Source organism: Perognathus longimembris, chromosome 6, assembly GCF_023159225.1.
Source record: "Perognathus longimembris pacificus isolate PPM17 chromosome 6, ASM2315922v1, whole genome shotgun sequence".
In the NCBI taxonomy this organism is placed as follows: Eukaryota; Metazoa; Chordata; class Mammalia; order Rodentia; family Heteromyidae; genus Perognathus; species Perognathus longimembris.
The window spans coordinates 53,768,511-53,788,533 of NC_063166.1; the positions used below are offsets into that span (position 1 = coordinate 53,768,511).

At 42.8% G+C, this 20,023-nt stretch overlaps 1 protein-coding gene across 2 annotated transcripts in view; it reads right to left on the reverse strand.

The window, feature by feature from the left end:
- Positions 1-20,023, reverse strand: part of Pcsk2 (proprotein convertase subtilisin/kexin type 2) — a 263,957-nt gene that overhangs the window by 22,087 nt on the left and 221,847 nt on the right. For both annotated transcript variants that reach the window (XM_048347415.1, XM_048347416.1), the window contains 2 exons: positions 10,474-10,562; positions 3,648-3,823 (listed from right to left, as the gene is read on the reverse strand). In XM_048347415.1, the coding sequence (XP_048203372.1) occupies positions 3,648-3,823; positions 10,474-10,562 (265 nt within the window). The remainder of the gene's footprint in view (positions 1-3,647; positions 3,824-10,473; positions 10,563-20,023) is intronic.

Consider the following 20,023-nt stretch of genomic DNA (forward strand, 5'->3'; position numbering starts at 1 on the left):
ATGTAAGATACTAAGATTGAAAGACAACTAAAACTGCCTCTGGGAGAGGTAATTGTTACTTTAAGAGATGGCTACCTTTCTTTTCTTCCCTTCCCTTCCCTTCCCCTTCCTTCTTTCCTTCCTTCCTTCCTTCCTTCCTTCCTTCCTTCCTTCCTTCCTTCCTTCCTTCCTTCCTTCCTTCCTTCCTTCCTTCCTTCCTTCTTCCCTCCCTCCTTCCCACTCTCCCTTCCTCTCTCCTTCTCTCTCTCTCTCTTTCTTTTTCTTTCTTTGCTCAAGGCTTCTTCTTTACCACTTGACCCACAATTCCACTTTTGATTGTCTGCTGGTTAATTGGAGATGAGAGTCTCTGAGGGCTGAACCTCCATCTTCAGATCTTAGCCTCCTGAGTTAGGATTACAGGCATGAGCCACTAGCTCTTTTCTAAAACATTTACATGCTATCATCTGAAAATAGGCATGATTTATTTTTCATTCTCTTAAGCTTCAGCGTGCTTGGCATGTGTTGCCCAACAATCTCCCTTGGAAAAGGCCTTTTTAGTTGTAGCTGGAGAGGTGGCAGATGGGGCAGCAAGACATACCCAGATGATTGACATGGTGGGAGAGTTTGGTCCCTGGAAGCTGGCAGGGCCGTCCAGGGATGCTCTGCAGTGAGTGCCATCTGCACTGGAAATGATGGCAGAATGCACGCATCATCACCTGAGGAACACATGATCTCTTGTGGCTTCAGGTGACAAAAAACATGCCTGTCTGTGAAAAGCAGGCATCTGCCACACACTCCCCTGGGCCACGCTGACATTTGGCCCCGTGTTTGATGCGACATTCCTACTCCGAAGCCACACAGTGTTAGGAAATGAGCTGTGTGTGTCAGAAGTTCAACCTCAGCCAGGTCACTGGTGGCTCATGCCTCCAATCCTAGCTGCTCAGGAGGCTGAGATCTGAGGATCATGGTTTGCTTAGTTTTTATGGAAGCTAGAAGTTCAAGACCAGAGTGTTATCAGGGCTGGCCCCTCCCAGTGACTGGCAAGGACAAATGCTCCTTGCCCTTCTTCCAGCTTGTGATGTTGTACCAGTCACGATTAGCCTTCCTTGGCTTGTCACTCTATCAGCAATTTCTGCCTTCATCTTACAGTGGCATCTCCCTGTGTTAGAATTTTACTTTTGCTTTGCAAAATAAAGACATTAATCAGATTAGGGGCCTAGCCAATTCTAGTATAGCCCCATCTTCACTAACTACATCTGTAACAATGCTGCTTACAAAGCAACTTTACACTCTGAGGGCCTGGGGCATAATATTTCAACATATGAACACTCTGAGTACACAGTTCAACTCCATAACAGAAAAGTGTGTGTCAGGGCATGGGGAGATGGTCGTATATTTCTGTTCAGACCTCTGTAAGAATTCAGTTACACAGAATATACTTTTCCACCAAAGGGCTAGAAAGACTGTGAACACAGATGACTAGCATTTGGTGTTATGCAGGGTAGATGAGAAAGAGGACACGTTGGAAACCTGAATGTCCTCCCACCATGTGAGTTCTGGACCTTTCTAGTGGAAGCATATTTCTTAGTTTTGCAGCTACATGGGGCAGGGTGGTGGGAGGATATGTCCTCTATTTGAGACCAACATTTCCTTAACAGCATCAAGGATAGGTAGCTGTTAGAGCAGAGAGTGGCTGGTGATTGTGACTGGCAAGGGTGCTGTAAGTCCACATCCAAGTGGAAATACCCCTGGAACCTATACCCCCAAAGAAGAGAAGGATAGATTAAAGAAAGGAAGATCCAAAGCCAGGGAGGAGAGAGGCTGAGAGGCCCTCAGCCCCATGATTATGGATCCTTATACCTGGATGTTCACAGATCCTGGGGCTGGGACCTTGCAGTTGCCTGGAATCCAGCACATCTGTCTGTTTCTTTCTAGGCCATGTAGGGACTTGCTTTAAGCATCACACTGAACTCAGCACTCCTGTGCTTCCTTCCAAGAAACTCCTTCAGTTGAGCTATATGGGGTTCTGTCCCCACAACACAGAGACACACTGAAATGTGGGGCTTGGTCACCCACAATCCACCTAACACCTCACCCTGATGGGAAAGTAGGCTGCCATTACTTTCAGAGCATCAGGTGCCTCGTGCCATTTTCTGTTCTGTGTGGGTTTATAGAAGTTTTGCCATGAGGTCTGTGCACCTGAGGGTGACAGGATAGAGATCTTGGAGGATGTCTTTTCAAGCTACACCTCTCAAACCTTGACGGGGTCTTCTTAAAATGCAGTTGGACTTATCAGGTGGATGAAGCTGAGACATGGCACTGGCTCACATTCCCGGGTGGGCCAGTGACCACAGTAGTAGAGTTTACTGGTTCACACTTATAATTCTGACTATTCAGGAAGCTGAAATCTAGACAATCTCATTTCCAAGCCAGCTCGTGGAAGAAAAGTCTGTGAGACTCCATATCTAATTAACCAACAAAATGCTGCACTAGAGTTATTGGATCAAGTTGAATATCTTCCATGAGCAGGAAGGCTGAGTGAGAATGTGGGCCCCTGAGTTCAATGTCTGGTACTAGCCCAAACCAAGTGACCATCGCTACCCGATGCTTTGTGAAGGCACAGTTTGGTAAGGGCCATTCAAATCAGGACTGCTGTGTCACTTTAGGTCTCAGGATTCATGCAGTAGAGATAAGGCACCCCCAATGTGCCCTATCTGAGTTCTTGACTAAGCTCCAGCAGCCTGTAGGAGTTGTATTTGGGGATCAGTAGTGACCGGAGCTGATGCTCACCATTTGCTGAGTATTCCTCAGTGCCTTGCACATATATGTTTATCTCATTTGGATCCTGTTTTTTTGGAGGACTGACATTGTGACCATTTTACGGGCAAGAAAATAGGCTCATCTGGGCTTAGGCCCTGAATGATGAAGTGAAGACCTGACCCAGCAATATTAGAATCCCTAAGCCTGGCCTCATGTCTTGTCTTGGGTGGTCCTTACTCCAAGACCTCAGAGAAGAAACCTCTGCCCCTCACTATGTGGCTCTAGGCTGTGTCTCCAGACTGCCCTCTTATTGGAGCCTCTGCCATGGTCCCTTTTCCATGACTCTTGGTCTACCCCCAGGCTAGTTTTAGGAACCCATGGGCATAAAAGTTATTGCTTAGACCTCCGATCATGGGAGCACTGTGGAGTTATCCTCTAGCTCCTGCCCCTGCATTCAGTCTCTCCCAGTGTGGGTTGAGAACCCACTTCCTGTAGGCTGCTCCCAAGTAGCCAGGAGGGGAAGGTAATGTTGGCCCATTGCTTCCCAGGATGGGTGACTTTAGCTGAGGGCAACCTATGAACCTAACAGAAACTTCTTTAGAGTGGGGTACTTAACTGAGATCCTTTCTCCTCAGTTCAGGGATCCAGCCCCATCATTGTTAGAAGCCTCCTCTGCCACTCCCTCTCCCTCCTCTTTATCCTTCAGAGATGTCCTTTCCTGTAAGTTTCCTGCATTGCCCAGACTGTTTTGGTATGTCCTTTTCCCATAGCATCTGAGTAACACACCGGGAAAGAACCCCACCTCTTCCCCTACCCCTGCCCTGGCCTTTCACCTCTTGTATTATCACCATGACTTCATTGATCTTGTGAGGGGCCTGGGGCCTCATGGCGGCAAGGGATGTCTTTACCTTGTTCACTCCATCGGCCATGGCCTGAAGCGTGAGCTCTCGGGGCCCATCCACAGTCTTCCCGTTGTCTGTGGGGCCCCAGCTGGCACTGTATATGTCAATCAGTTGAGGCATGTGGCTGATGGAGGAGGCCTCGATGATGTCTGTCATAAATGGCTGGTCCAGCATCCGGATACCTGTGGACAGGTATGAGCAGAGATAGCGTCATATTTTGGTACCCCGAGTGCTCAGGAGACATGGCAATGGGGAAGAACTTAGGCGCTGGGTATGGTTAGAATAGATGGCAACCTTCGATGATCCAAGAAACAGTTTGGAATCCAAGGATCAGAAGGGATACCTAGATGATCTGTTACTTCTTTTAAGATCTTGCTCATGCCTTCAGTACTACTGACAAAAGAATTTATTCCCCAAGGGTCGGGGGCAGGAACCACAGACTGCAAGCCATGTTCATTCATATTCTACAGCCAGGTGCCTGACATCTCTTTTAATTGTGTTTACTTTAGGAGGAATGAGGCATATATTAATTAAATGAGATACAGTACTAGCCTTGCAAGCAATAGTACCATTAAGAAGCAAGACAGAGACCCTATGTGACCAGAGAGCATTTAGAGAGAGCCTCTCCCCTGACTCTGGATTCTTAGGAGCTATAGGGACCAGGCAAATATGTTGGGGGTAGGTGGGTAGAGAGAGGTCAGAGGAGCGAGAAGTATGTTTCTTCACATCTGTTGGACATTTTCCTTGGTGGTGGGACTCCATGGGTGAAGATGATCACATCAGGCAAAGCTGATTACCACAGATGGGTGGTACGCCCTCTCTTCCATTTATTTAGAGTCCTTACCTATCTACCTGCTCAGCTGGCACTGCAGCTGGCCCTCCTAGTTAGTGGCCTGGGATTGGCATGGCCTAGTGGATTGGTGCTGAATTGTCTCTGTTTTGCCCCTGTTACCAAGGGTGTGATTGTATCTGACATCTGCCCAGTTAAGTCAGAGTCACTTTATGCACTTACAAATATTATCTTTGAAGGCTAAGGTTTTAGGGTCTGAAAACTCATTAATCATTGTGCTTATGGTGATTTTTTATTGGCCTATTTAAAAACTCAGATGAAATAGGTGTAAAGTCACTGAGGTGTTATAAGATTTATTGGCTAAAGAGACATATGAAAAAGTGCTCTACATCACTGGCCATAAAAGAAATGCAAATCAAAACAACACTGAGATTCCATCTCACCCCAGTAAGAATGTCATATATCAAGAAAACTAACAACAATTGTTGGAGGGGATGTGGCCAAATGGGAACCCTACTTCATTGTTGGTGGGAATGTAAACTGGTTCAGCCACTCTGGCAAGCAGTATGGAGATTACTCAGAAGGCTAAATATAGAACTCCCCTATGACCCAGCAACCCCACTTTTGGGTATTTATCCAAAAAACCACAAACAGAATCACAGTAAAGCCACCAAAACAACAATGTTCATCGCAGCACAATTTGTCATAGCTAGAATCTGGAACCAACCCAGATGCCCCTCAGAAGACGAATGGATCAGGAAAATGTGGTACATATACACAATGGAATTTTATGCCTCTATCAGAAAGAATGACATTGCCCCATTTGTAAGGAAATGGAAGGACTTGGAAAAAATTATACTAAGTGAAGTGAGCCAGACCCAAAGAAACATGGACTCTATGGTGTCCTTTATTGGGAATAATTAGTACAGGTTTAGGCAAGTCACAGCAGAGGAACACAAGAGCCCAATAGCTATACCCTTATGATCACATAAGATGATGCTAAGTGAAATGAACTCCATGTTATGGAAACGATTGTTATGTCACAGTTGTAACTACTTTCAACGTGCCATGTGTATCTGTAGCTTCTACTATTGATGATGTTCTTGTATCACCTTCCTGTGGTTGTATCTACACTATCTCTGTAATCTTACCTGAATATATTGGAAACCGTCTATACTGGTATTAGAACTAGGAAATTGAAAGGGAATATCAAAATCGAGAGACACAGGGTAAAAAAAGACAAACAACTACAAAAGCAATACTTGCAAAACTGCTTGGTGTAAGTGAACTGAACACCTCATGGGGGGAAAGGGAAAAGGGGAGGAGGGTGGGGGGAATGAGGGATGAGGTAACAAACAGTACAAGAAATGTATCCAATACCTAACGTATGAAACTGTAACCTCTCTGTACATCAGTTTGATAATAAAAATTTGAAAAAAAAGATTTATTGGCTAATAAAAATAATGGTAATCTGTGAAAGTGATTCATTGCTGCATAGTCAATTGCAAGATATTTTGACAAAGACCAACAGTGTAGCTTCCAAATGCATAAAAATCCTGTTTTGAAATAATAACGACAATTAATAATAATAATAATAATAATCATCATCATCATCATCATCCAACAGCAGTGAGTGCTTGGAAGGAAAACTGTAGGGACTTTTTTTCCTTACCAAGTCTTGATGAGTAAAATGGCCAGAGAGGTAATTAATGTTAGAGGAAGCAAGAGGCTCTTGAGAACTAAAGGAAGAAAAGGAGGTGGCCATGAAACATAAAAAGAAGGGTTCTGGGCAGAGGGAAGAGCAGATATGAGGGTCCAAGAGAATAGTGGCTATGCTTTCTTATGTATTTGCTAGGAGATTTCTAGTCTGAGTTGGGTTTAGCCAAGTATACCCATATCACAGAGACAGGATGGATTACTGCAGAGAGGCTGAGGAGCACAGACTCCCTGGATGGAGGAAAATTGAACTAGGTCCTCAGCACCACCTATAAGGTGGACAGCAGATGGACTGGTGACTGCATATGAAAGTTATGGAGAAGATAGTTGCACAGACTGAAATGAATCTGGGGCTGTATGTACAACACACCAAGAAAGCCTGAAAATCAACAACAAGAAAAATGAGCCAAGTTTATGAACCAAAAAAACTCAGTGGGTAACAAGCTCTTGCAAAGATGTCCATGCACATTTTCCCTTTGCTTCCTTCAGAGTAATTTCCACTCCTTTAAAAAATTAAATCCCTGCACCAGGAGTCAACACTGAAACTTTAGGCTTCTCCATTTTTAGAGCAGAGAAAGATTTCCACAGCACAGCCAGAACCATAAAATCGTAAAATAAACATCCTGAGACAGGGACCAGCAATGACTGTATTCGCCACTAGAGGGCAATGTAGCCCTTTCTGGATCAGAAAGCCATGAGAAGGAAGATTTTTCTGGAAGAATTTGAATCATTTTTAGCAAGTAATAAAACACCAGGTAACTTTCACAATTGTCAGACTGAGTGAGTAAAATATCCAGGTCCTCAATTTGTAAGGTCCAGGAAGCTGAAACTCTGCCCTTGTTTACAAGTTTTGAATAACTAGTGTTTCCTCAACTAGAATTCGTTTTCATCTTCTGGGAGTTCAGAGGATGCTGGATGCCCTGAAGGGTGCAGGGTGGAACTAGCTTACCTAGTGCTAGAACCATTAGGATGGGACTGGCTGGCTACAAGGAGCAAGGCTGGGCTAAAGGAGTGGAAAAGAAGCCTGTTTGCTCAACCCCCCTGTGGCAGGTTGCTGATCTATCTACCCCAGTGAGTCAAAAGCATTAAACTGCTTTTGGCAGGGGAGGCAGAGGCACCTCCAGCCATCTGGGTCTCTGATTGGGGGGCTTTCTCTATCTAGCTGAGTTCTGCTCAGCCCTAGTGAGCTGATCTAGTGAGAGTATTCATAGCCAGTGAGTCACAGGCACTGGTGAATCAACTCCCCAGCCTCCTCACCTGGTGTGAGGGGTCCATTCTGAGAGCCACCTAGAGGGCTGAGCCTGGGTGGTCCTTGAGACTGATCAGCATATCAATCTACCTTCTGTTGCTTCCTTTCCCTAGGTATCTTATACCCAGTTCATTACTCTGGGGTCCAAAAAACTGCTTGCACTCAAATCCTTTTCTTGGGTTTTGTGTCTAGGGAATCCAAAGTAAGACAGCAGGAACATTAGGTACAATTGTGAACAGCTCAGATGTTTAAATAATGCAAATAATAAAAGGAGAGAAAGAGAGAGAGAGAGAGAGAGAGAGAGAGAGAGAGAGAGAGAGAAAGGGAGAGAGAGACAGGAGACAGAGACAAAGAAACAGAGAGACAGAGATGAGGGAACTGGGAAAGGAACCCTCATTCACTTCTTAGAAACCATGACCAGCACCTCTTTTAAGAGCTGCAGGCTGTTATTTTGCAAATCTTTTTGTTCAAAAAAGCCAGTTACTTAGGGCATGCAGAGCCTTCGAAATTGTTGAAGACCATCATTGAAAATGAGAAATTCTGGTTTGAAATTTTCAATTATCTCCAGTTTTCCCTTGTGACTAGAGAATCTGCCTGATGTCAGGTACTACCCGAGGTGTGAGCCTGGCTCATAAAATATGAACGGAATGAAATCCTTTCCCCCGAGCTCATCACTGCTCCTGACACGTTGGTTGCACACAAAGTTAAAGAGCTGACATCTGGGGCCAAGCTTCCTCTATGTATGTTTCAGAAACCTCCAGATGCATTCTTTGTGAAATCGCTCACCCTCATCAGGTAAATCTTCCAGGAGATGGTGTTGAAAGGATTAAGTGTGGGGAGATAGAGGCTTGCTCTATTTAAGCCCCTGGAAATGCAAGGTCAGTACAAAGCCAGTTTATGGAAAAATAACATTAAGATAGTTGTACAAGAAAAAGGAAGGAAGAAAAACAAGGCTATGTGATTCAGCTTGAATACATCAAGAATTAATTTGATGCAAAACTTGGCATGAGCCACTGTATTCTTGGACATCTTGATGAAAATTTAGTAATCTTGGACTCTGTCTCACTCTATTTCTGTCTGTCTGTCTGTCTGTGTCTTCCTGGGTGAAAGTGCTGGATTGTAAATATCCAGTGATTTGCCACTTCCATTTATAAGATTTTAGTCCCTGTAAAGAGGAAATTGTTAAATATCCCACTCAACATAATGTCATAAAAAGGTGGCTGGGAGCTAGTGGCTTATGCCCATAACCCTAGCTACTCATAAGGCTAAGCCCTGAGTATCATGGTTCAAAGACAGTCTGGCAAGGAAATTCCATGAGCTTCTGATCTCCCATGAACTACTTAGAAGCCAGGGGCAGAGCTATGACTCAAGTGATAGAGTTCTAGCTTTAAGCAAACAGGCTAAGGGACAGCACAAGGTGCTGAGTTCAAGCCCCAGTGCTGGCAAAATTCCCCAATGAACACTACTACACTGTTGCTGGAAGTGTAAATTTGTTCAACCGTTCTGGAAAGCAGTGTGGAGGGTCTTCAAAAGGCTAAACATAGAGCTCCCCTATGACCCAGCAACACCACTTCTGGGCATTTATCCAAAGGATCACAAACAAGGTCATACTAAAGTTGCCAGTACAACCATGCTCATAACAGTATTATTTACCGTAGCTAAAACATGGAACCAACCCAGGTGCCCTTCAGTAGATGAATGGATCAAGAAATTGTGGTATATACACATAATGGAATTCTATGCTTCTATCAGAAAGAATGACATTGCCTCATTCATAAGAAAATGGAAAGACTTATATAAAAAAATCATACTAAGTGAAATGAGCCATACCCAAAGAAACATAAACTCTATGGTCTCCCTTATTGGTAATGATTAGTATATGTCTAGGATAGTTCTAGCAGATGATCGCAATAGCTCAATAGCTAAGTACATATTATCACATAAGATGATGCTAAGAGAAATGATCTCCAAAATATGGAAACAAGTGGTTTATCACTGATGTACTGATGTACTATGTGAAATTATTTCTTTTTTCTTTTGTTTATCTTCCCTATGGTTTAGTCCCTGTTGTCGCTGTATTTGATTTTAGTACCCTGGGTATTTTATATATGTCTGTCTGAATTAGGGAAGGGAAGGGGAACATTAAAATGGAGACACAAAGGGTCTAAGCCAAACCAATGCAACAGCAATATTTACAAGACAATATGTTGTAAACTAACAACTGTGGGCGGGTTGGGGAGGAGGGTAGGTGGGAAAAAATGAGGGAGGGGATAACAAGTTAGACAAGAAATGTATTCACTACCTAACATATGTAACTGTCACTCCTCTGTACTTCACATTGACAATAAAATTTTTGTTTAAAAGATTATAAAGGTGAGAAGTCACTGGGAAAGCTGGAACCATGCAGCTCATGATGGGGGCGGGGGTCATTTGCTCCAATAAAGAGCAAATGGTGTATGGCAAAGAGATACCTGTCATTTACAGGGAAGTTAAGTAATATATGTCAAATGAACAGACAATAAAATGGGCAGAAGCATTAAAAAATCCACAATGAAACAAACAAAAAAAACTAAATAGAATATATATCTTAAAGATGAATGGAATTCACTGTATGAAATACTTTAAATGCTCTGATGACTTCGTACATTACTTGTTTGATCCTCTAGTCTACATTTGAGTCTCCATAAAGTGTTATTGACATCTGGGTGTGGTGGTATATGCTTATAATCACAGAAAATGGGAGGCTGAGGGCGTTGGCCAATGTATTTGTGCTTTTTTTTTTTTAAGTTTGTGCTTTTTCTTGGGTTTATGGGCAGTAGCTGGGAGCATTGTGAGGGTGTTGGGATCCAGTCATGAACTTTATCGTAGCTCATGCTTAAACTTAAAACAAAAATATCTTAATATGTCTGTGCACATTGTGATTTACAAAAGCATTCTCAATCTTGTTCCATCTGTGGACTGGGTCTCACCTGTTTTGGTGTTTTTTTTTTTTTTTTCCTGCCAGGTCCCACCAGGTTGGAGATCAGAGTGGGACACCTGGTAGGGCTGACTGCCCATCACAGACAGGACCACCTTACCTGCCACCTTGGAGTTGTATGCTACCCCAACTCCACAGATATTGTTGTTGGCTGCAGCTGAAACTTCTCCTGCGCATCGTGTTCCATGGCTGGGGGAAAAATAAAAGACAAGCAAGATATATTGTTAAAAAGGATTTAGAGGCGATTTCTTAAGTTCTACCAGCTGGAGACGATTTGCTTCTTTTCAGTGGCCCGACTGGGGCTGATCCAGCCTGTGGCCCACCTCATTTCCTGCCTGTATATCCCAATGTCCCCTTTCATCCTCCCACTTCATACCCGTGGCCTTCTTGACCCTGGTCTCTTGCTTTCATAAAATAGTTTCTAAGAACATCTTCAACCTTAATATTTGATCTTCACTTTAAAATTTGAAGTATCTTCCTGCAAAAAACACACATTTCCTTCAAGAAATGAAACAATATAAAATAGATATATACTAGTTAGATGGGCTCTGACTTTCTTTCTTTCTTTCTTTCTTTCTTTCTTTCTTTCTTTCTTTCTTTCTTTCTTTTCTTTTCTTTCTCTCTCTCTCTCTCTCTCTCTCTCCCTCCCCCCTCCCTCTCTCCCTCCCTCCCTCTCTCTCTTTTTCTTTCTTGGTTATTTTGATGGTACTATGGGTCTTGCCCTTGCTAAGAAGGCACTACACCACTTAAGACATTCCCTTAGCCTCTTTTTGCTTTAGTTAGTTTTGGACTAGTGTCTGGAGTTGTTGCCCAGACTGTGATCCTCCTATTTACGCTTCCCATGTAGGAGGGATGACACCATTTCCAGCTGTTGTTAACTTTTTGCTGGGGCTGGGCTTGAACTGTACATATCAGATCTGCTTCCCAAGTAGCTGACAATACAGGCAGAAGTCATGAGGGCTGGCTGACTCTTCTCTTTTGTTTCTTAATTACTGGAATTGTGGACTTGTGTTATTTTCATGAACATTTCAACACACAGGGGTATAATACTGCCTTTCAAAAATGGAGTCATGGCCCTGCTTTTGGGCATTTACCCAAAGGATTACAAGCAAGACCACACTAAAGCTACCAGCACAATTATGTTCATCACAGCACAATTTACTATCACTAAAATATGGAACCAACCTAGATGTCCTTCAGTAGATGAATAGATCAAGGAAATGTGGTATATATACATAATGGAATTCCATGCTTCTATCAGAAAGAATGACACTGCCTTATTTGTAAGGAAATGGAAAAAAATCATACTAAGTGAAATGAGCCAGACCCAAAGAAACATAGACTCTATGCTTTCCCTCATTGGTAATAATTAGCACATGTCTAGGATAGTCCTAGCAGAAGACAAAATAGCTCAGTAGCTAATACACATGAGCACATAAGTGCAATGAACTCCAAGTTGTGGAAATAAGTGGTTTACCATTGTTGTTGTTATTTTCCACATACCATGTGAAATTATGCCTTTTTCTTTTGTTTCTTCCCTATAGTTTTACCCCTGATGTCACTATAACTGATTTTGGTACTCTGGATATTGTATATACGTTTATTGGAACTAGGGAAGGGAAGGGAAGGGGAACATCAAAGTGGAGAGTCAAAGGGTAAAAGGTGAACTAATGCAACAACAATATTTACAAGACAATATGCTGTAAACCAACTGTACAACTTGGAGGGGAGGGAGCTGGGGTAGAGTGAGGGAGGAGGGAACAAGTTTGATAAAAAAAAATGTATGCATTGCATTACATACAAACTGTAACCCCTCTGTACATCACTTTGGCAATAAATAAATAAATAAAATTTAAAAAATGGGGTCATGGCTATGTCTCTTCATTGCATTTTAGCCTCCTGTGAAGAGCTATTGAAAGATCCAAGTCTTCACTTTTACCCAGAAAAAAAAATTAATATACTGGTGAAGTTTGGCAGTTTGACTTCAAGGGTTCTACAGAAACAGAGACTGAGCAGATTAAGAATCCTAGCGGGCATGGGATATGGCCTAGTGGCAAGAGTGCTTGCCTCGTATACATGAGGCCCCAGCACCACATATACAGAAAATGGCCAGAAGTGGCGCTGTGGCTCAAGTGGCAGAGTGCTAGCCTTGAGCAAGAAGAAGCCAGGGACAGTGCTCAGGCCCTGAGTCCAAGCCCCAGGACTGGCCAAAAAAAAAGAATCCTAGGTATTATATGATTTTTCCAACACCCGAATGTGAGCAAGGCTTTTTCTTGAGGCAGAAAACACTAATATCCCAGATCTTAAAAAAAGAAATGAAATAAAAGAAGGAAAAACCCTTTAAACTGTTACATGTTTATTAAATTATGAATTACATATTTGTATAGAACATTTAAATATTTCTATTATAATATGAATATGAATATAAATTATAACATCTAACCAGTGCCATATGTCATATAAAGAAAGTAACGTTATAATGCATATACATTATCTAAATTATAATGTATAAATTATACCATAATTATAATATATAAATGCAATAATTATTATGTACATACATTATAACAGCATATTATAAGTTTACATTACAAGTACTTTAAATATTAGTTATAAATACATCTACATCTCTTTATCTCTATTGTCTGTCTATCTATCTATCTATCTATCTATCTATCTATCTATGCACACACACCTTTTTTTCTCTGCAGGAAGAAAAGTAAATCCTACCTCTATAAAGCTATTTGACTCTTGGGTTCAGAATCAGGAATGAAATTTGTATATTGTGTATAGATAAACCCTGGAGTTACGGTGAGGTTGATATGTTGAACGTTCAAGGGCTGAGAATAACTAGCTACTTGTCTAGGGTTTTGCAGTGCACTTTGGATATTTTAGAGAAGGTGTTTCCTTATGGTTTAACTTGATGGGGCTGAAACTCTCATGGCTTCCATTTCTTTAGGAACTGCTATATAAGATGCTGAGGAAAGGGTAGGCAAGCTCCTACATATGTAGGTTGCATTATGAAATACATAGACACTTGGTAGTTTTTCCTATATATTAGCCAGTCTGTAGGTAAGCTTTATTTCTGCTTTTATCTACTTGAATATTTTCCATTATATATTCATATGTTAATATGTAATATAAACATATACATAGTCACCTAAATACCATAAATATAAAGTACACATGTTATATATATATATATGCACATATATTATGTTTTTAATATGTTATTTTTACATGACATAATAAGTGTATATAGTTATGGTTTACAGTGTGATCATTCAATATATACAAACAGTGGTATACAATAAATATTGATCTAATAAGGATAGTCAGCATTTCCTGCTCCTTAAATACTGATAATTTCTTCATGTTTGGGAAACTTGAATTCCTCTTTTTCAGTTTTCTTCTTCCTCCTCCTTCTCTTCTTTTTCTTCTTTCTTTTTTAAGTGGTACTGAGATTTGAACTCAGGCAGGTGCTCTCCCACTTGAGCCTCATCTCCACCTTTTCCAGTTATAAAATATGTCATGAAAGATGATGCACTATAATCACCATCCTTGCTCTTGTACATCAGAACCTGTACTTCCTATGAACTGTATTTTGGTAGCTGCCACCCAATCTACTTCTATTCCCCTCTTCGTTACCCTTCTTTGCTCAGGGTTTCTCTTCTGTCAATTGCTTCCAACACTGGCCTAGTTTCTTTTCCTATTGAGGTGTTTACCTGTTTATTTTATTATTTTGCTTGTTCTTTATAAATTTGAATACTAAATGCTGGCTTTCCACAAAATTTGCTGTGCATATTTTCCACTCTGGGGCTAGTCTTCCAACTTTGTTTTCTATGGCTTTTGCTGAATGAAAGTATTTAATTATCATGCATCAGGTACATTCATCTTTTTCTTTAGTGTTTAATGGGATGGGGAAGAATGGGGAAGAATGACGGAAGGGGTGATATTGGTCAAGGTGCATTTTTCATTGTAGCCTGACTTATAGAATTCTAACCTCTTTGTACAACCTCTTAATAATAAAATAAAAGAAATCAATCTCCATGTCAGAATCATAAAGATGTTTTTCCCACCTATATTTCATTCTAAGGGGCTGGGAATGTGGCTTAGTGGTAGAGTGCTTACCTAGCATGCATGAAGCCCTGGGTTTGATTCCTCAGTACCACATAAACAGAAAAATCTACAAGTGTTGTTCAAATGGTAGAGGGATAGCTTTGAGTTAAAGAAGCTGAGAGATAGAACCCAGGCAAGTTCAAGCCCCAGGACTGGCAAAAAAAAAAAAGAAGGAAAAAAAAGCTAGACATGGCGGGTCAAGTCTGCAATCCAAGGTACTGGGAAATAGGGTAGGAGGATTGCGATTTAAGGTATGCTCAGACAAAAAGAATTTTGAGAGACTCTATCCCAACAAATGGCTTAGCATAGTAGTGCACACCTGTCTGTCTTCCTTTTGTTTCTGGAATTATTGTTTTAGTTTTTGATCTTTTTGTTACTCCTGGTTTTCATACTATGCACTTAGAATTATTATGGCTTTATAATGTTTTGATATCTGGCAGATGAAGCTTCCCTTTCTTATTGTTGTTCTGTTGTTGACCTCCTCCTCCTCCTCCTCCTCCTCCTCCTCCTCCTCCTCCTCCTCCTCCTCCTCCTCCTCCTCCTCTTCTTCCTCCTTCTTTTTTATGTGCAGGTACTGGGGCTTGAACTCAGGGTTTCATGTTCTTGCTTTGCTTTTTTGCTAAGGCTGTCACTTTATCACTTGAGCCACACATCCATTATTGGCTTTTTTGTTAATTAGAATAAGAATCTCAGGGATTTTTCTGCAAGTGGAACCCATATCCTCTTATCTCAACCTTCTGAGCATGGGCCAGTGGTGCCTGGCCTTTCTTTTTCTTCTTTATCTTTCATTCCCTTCCTACTTTTTCTCCTCTTCCCTCCTATCTCGTTGTCTACTCTTTGCTCCCTTTTCTTTGCATATCAATTTTAGAATGATTTTGTCTAGTTCCAAAAATGCTATTGAGGGCTGGGGATATGGCCTAGTGGCAAGAGTGCCTGCCTCGGATACACGAGGCCCTAGGTTCGATTCCCCAGCACCACATATACAGAAAACGGCCAGAAGCGGTGCTGTGGCTCAAGCGGCAGAGTGCTAGCCTTGAGCAGGAAGAAGCCAGGGACAGTGCTCAGGCGCTGAGTCCAAGGCCCAGGACTGGCAAAAAAAAAAAAAAAATGCTATTGACATTTTGATTGAAAGCACATTGAATTAATAGACTAACTTGACATCTTTATATTGTTCTTCTTTATTTGTGAACTTAGCATGTCTCTCTGCAACTCAAGAATGCTTTGATATCTTTGCAAAGTTTTGTAAAGTTTCCCCACTAAGAATAATGTTTGCTATAGGTTTCATTTATTTATTTATTTATTTATTTATTTATTTATTTATTTATTTATTTATTTATTTTTGGCCAGTCCTAGAGCTTGGACTCAGGGCCTGAGCACTGTCCCTGGCTTCTTTTTGCTCAAGGCTAGCACTCTGCCACTTGAGCCATAGCGCCACTTCTGGCTGTTTTCTATATATGTGGTGCTGGGGAATCAAACCAAGGGCTTCATGTATACAAGGCAAGCAGTCTTGCCACTAGGCCAGCCCTGCTATAGGTTTTAGATAGAGTCTCTTTTATCTTCAGTTCAACAATTATCTCTCCAACTATACCCAGGTTAGATTTTATCCAATTTGTTGAGATTTTATTTCATATTTCACTTATTATGTTTTTCAAATTAATTAGTTCTTGTTTCATAATTTATTTTCTGCCTATCCTGGAGCTTGAACTCTGGGCCAGGGTGCTGTCCCTGAGCTCCTTTTGCTCAAGGCTAGCACTCTTCCACTTGAGCCACAGTGCCACTTCAGGCTTTTTCTGTGATTAATTGGAGATAAGAGTCTCACAGACTTTTTTGCTCTTGCTGGCTTCACACCACGATCCTCAGATCTCAGTTTTCTGAGTAGCTAGGATTACAGGCATGAGACATTCATGCCTGGCCCATATTTTTATTTTTGCTTATTTTTCTCCCATTATTTATTTATTTTTCTTTGTAAATCAATAGTTTATCCTTGCATTTATCACTCAGAGCTAACTACACATAGTTAAAATCTTTCCCACAACTGTCCCCACAACCAATTTCATCTGGAATGAATTTCTATCCTGATTTTAAATTTTGTTGGATATGCCTTTTTTTTTTTTAACAGATATGTTGGACTTAATTTTAGATTGCAGACTAATTTTCAGGTGGAGATATTTTCCCCCTTCTCCTTTCTTTCCCTTTGGGCCCCTCTTCCTCCGATTATTGATTCTGTGACTGTTTCACTGTGCTTGAATTCTGAATACCATAGCTAGACCCCAGTCCTGGAGTTTCAAGGCCCTGGATTCACAGAGATACTGTGGAGAAGACAGAGTCAACCAACAAAATAGCAAGCAACTCGGTCCATTCACATGTGGTCATCTTCACTCTTCAGTCTCCCATGATACCAGCCAGCTAAAGTCTTTGGAGACAGAAGTCTTTTAAAAAAGTTATTACTTAAATTATTTTAAGTAGTTGACAAAGGGGTCACCATTTCACAGAGCAGTTTATGAGTACAATATATCTTGATCAATGTCAGCCCTTTCAACATTCTTACCTATCCCTCTCCCACCTACCCCTTCCATCACTCTTCTTAATTTTGTGGGCTATACATTGGTTTTTTGACTGCATTCTCCCTCTTTTCTTCTCATCATTTGTCCACTTCTTTCCTCTGGACCCCACCCCACCTCTCTCGAGTATCTACTTCCTTGTGTTTCATTTTGCTGAACTTTGTCTTTGCCTTTCAAGGAATTACACTAATTGAGTTCTCACTTGAATCTACCATATTTCAGGCCATACATTTATATACATTTGCATGCCACCCAACTTGTATTTACTTGTAAGTTTATAGGTTAAAATTTAGCTTCCACAAACATAGGGGAAATATGCATCCTTTGTATAGACAGAAGTTTAATGTTAGATATATTGGAGTTCAAATGTAGACTAGATAGTTATTTTGGCATAAGCCATGTTTGTTGGCTAATGTCCAAAGCAAGATTTTGGGGGTTTCAATAGACTTGTTCAGAACTGAATGAATAACATAGGAAGGATAGGATAGCATAGGTGACAAGTGAGAAGTGGCTGTTGTGGGGAAGCCTAAAGTTTGTTGACCAACCACTGGTGCTTTCTAAAGAAGTAAGGAGACCCTTCCATTTCTCTAAGACCCTATGTTAGGCTTGTTGACTTCCCTTACCACTCAACCTTGTGCTACATACACAAGGTATCATTGGAAATAAGTCATCTTTTTAAAATCAATTTATTTATTGTCAAAGTGATGTACAGAGGGGTTACAGTTTCATACATAAGGCGGTGAGTACATTTCTGATCAAACTTGTTACCTCCTTCCTCATTTTTCTCCCTCCTTCCCCTATCCCATTTCCCTCCGCCCCCATGAGTTGTACAGTTGGATTATGGCATATAGTTTTGTAAGTATTGTTGCATTGTTTGATTAGCAATTAAGAAATACATCACTTGACTTTTGTCAAGAAGTTCAACCTGGGAGGGAAGATGGCACCATCACAAGAGGGAGGCACCCCAAATCAACCGAATAGTGAGCTGGGAACTCCAGCACCCAACACCCCATCAAGAATCCAGCAAACCCAACAACCAGAAGCAACAGAGAAACACAGGAAATGAAAAAGAGCAAAAAAAGAAGAGCCTATAACCTGCATGGAGCCGGAAAATCTCCGGTGTACCCCCCTCTCTCCCCTACCCCCCCCCCCCCCGCTGACCCTGGCCCGAACAGGGCCAGGCTGGGAAAGGGGACCCAGTGCCGGCAAACGGGGCCACAGACCTTCAGCAACCGAAGAAGCAACAGCTGAAAAGTCATGCCAGGAGTGCAGAGTCCAGACAGCAGGAGCTCTATGGGCCCCAGACGGAGCACAGACCGACCCAGACAGATGGCGGCGAGAGACCGGAGGTGTGGGACCGAATGGCTGGGAACAGATGTAAACAGCAGGGGAACCGGGTGGTGGGCGGTGCAGATGGAGAGAGCCGGAACCGCCACCACCAAATGACCAATTGCCACACCCCAGCACCCCAGCCCCGAAAAGCCCACAGCAGCGTGGGACACACACACAATCCAGGACCAGTAAGTTCCCCATTACCCCTCCCCCCAATGGGAGACCAACTCTAGCAGAGACCCAAACCCTACAAAGAAGCTAGAGCTCCCTCCCTCCCCCTTCCTACCCGGAGGGAACAAAGGAGCCCCATATCTGGTGGCTCGAGGACCCTACAGCCTCTGGGAGGACACAGGAGCTAGCAGAGGCATCCCCCAAAGCCCCAGCGGAGGAGCCTGAACCTGGCCGCACTGGCCCCGCCCCCTTCCCAGCAGGGGCCCGGGGACTGGTAGGCATTGGAAGCCCCACCTGAGGTGCCTGCTACTCGCGGACTTTTTGAACAACAGTCACAGGCTTGCTGGTGTGCAATACCAGCCCAGAAGGGACACCTGGGCCCGAGCACATGCCCTTCTCACAGTGGAGGCACAGAGAGTCTGTGGGCACCAACCCGCACCCAGACACTTGAACCTGCTGGGGTCCACGCATACTGCCCCCCACAGCAAACTCATGAGAGGGCACAAGCACCCTCCAACAACTCGGGGCAGCACGTCCGCAAAGGAAGCACTAGAGTGCACACGCACGTGCCCCCCCCTGCTCTGGAGGGCCTGTGTGGGCCAGTGTGCTAGCCCTCCAGCAGGAGGATCTCCTGCCCAACCCTCCGTGGGAGCGCACAAGCGGGCAAAGTACAACACCCGCTCTGATAGGCACACTCCTCACAGGTGGGCAGGGCCCCCCAGAGTCAGTGCCCACTCTGATAGACACACTCTGCACAGGTGGGCGGGCCGCCCCTCAATAGTAACACCTGCTCCAACAGGAGCAATCCACACAGGTGGGCGAGCCACCTCTCAGGGGCAAATCTCAATCTGAGAGGTGAGCTCCTCTGACCACAGTACTGAGTGGATAAAAGAATCAAAGAAGAGAAAAGCTTCCACTCTACGCTGAATCAGCGACCCGCAAACCCCCACCAGGGGCACGCTAGGGTCAGCACAACACAGCAGCAGGACACAGTCCTGCAGAGAAAGACACAGAACCTACCCACCCTCAAGTGCAGTGAGGGTGACCCCGGCAACAACTGAGATGGTCACGCTCATCCATTGGGCAGTAAGGTTCAACAGCCAAACTCAAACCCAGAGCCAGGACACAAACAAGTCTCCACAGACGGACCAGCGGGAACCAGCACAAAGCCAAGCCAAGGATGCCACCTACAGATCTCCAGATGCGCAAATCACAAAGAAATATAACAAATTTCATCAAAGGGCAAGGCAACTCGCCAGCTCCAAAAAGCAGTACGACTGAAGAGGAAATGGAGAATAAAAAGACAACTGAGGCTATGATAGCAGCAATGATGGAAAGCCTCAGGAACGAACTCAGAAAACAATTCTAGGAGTTTAGAATGGAAGTCTCAAAGGACCTTCAGGAAGTCAAAAAAGAAATGGAAGCAAAAATGGATACAATGCAAACCTCCATTAAAGAAGACCTTAA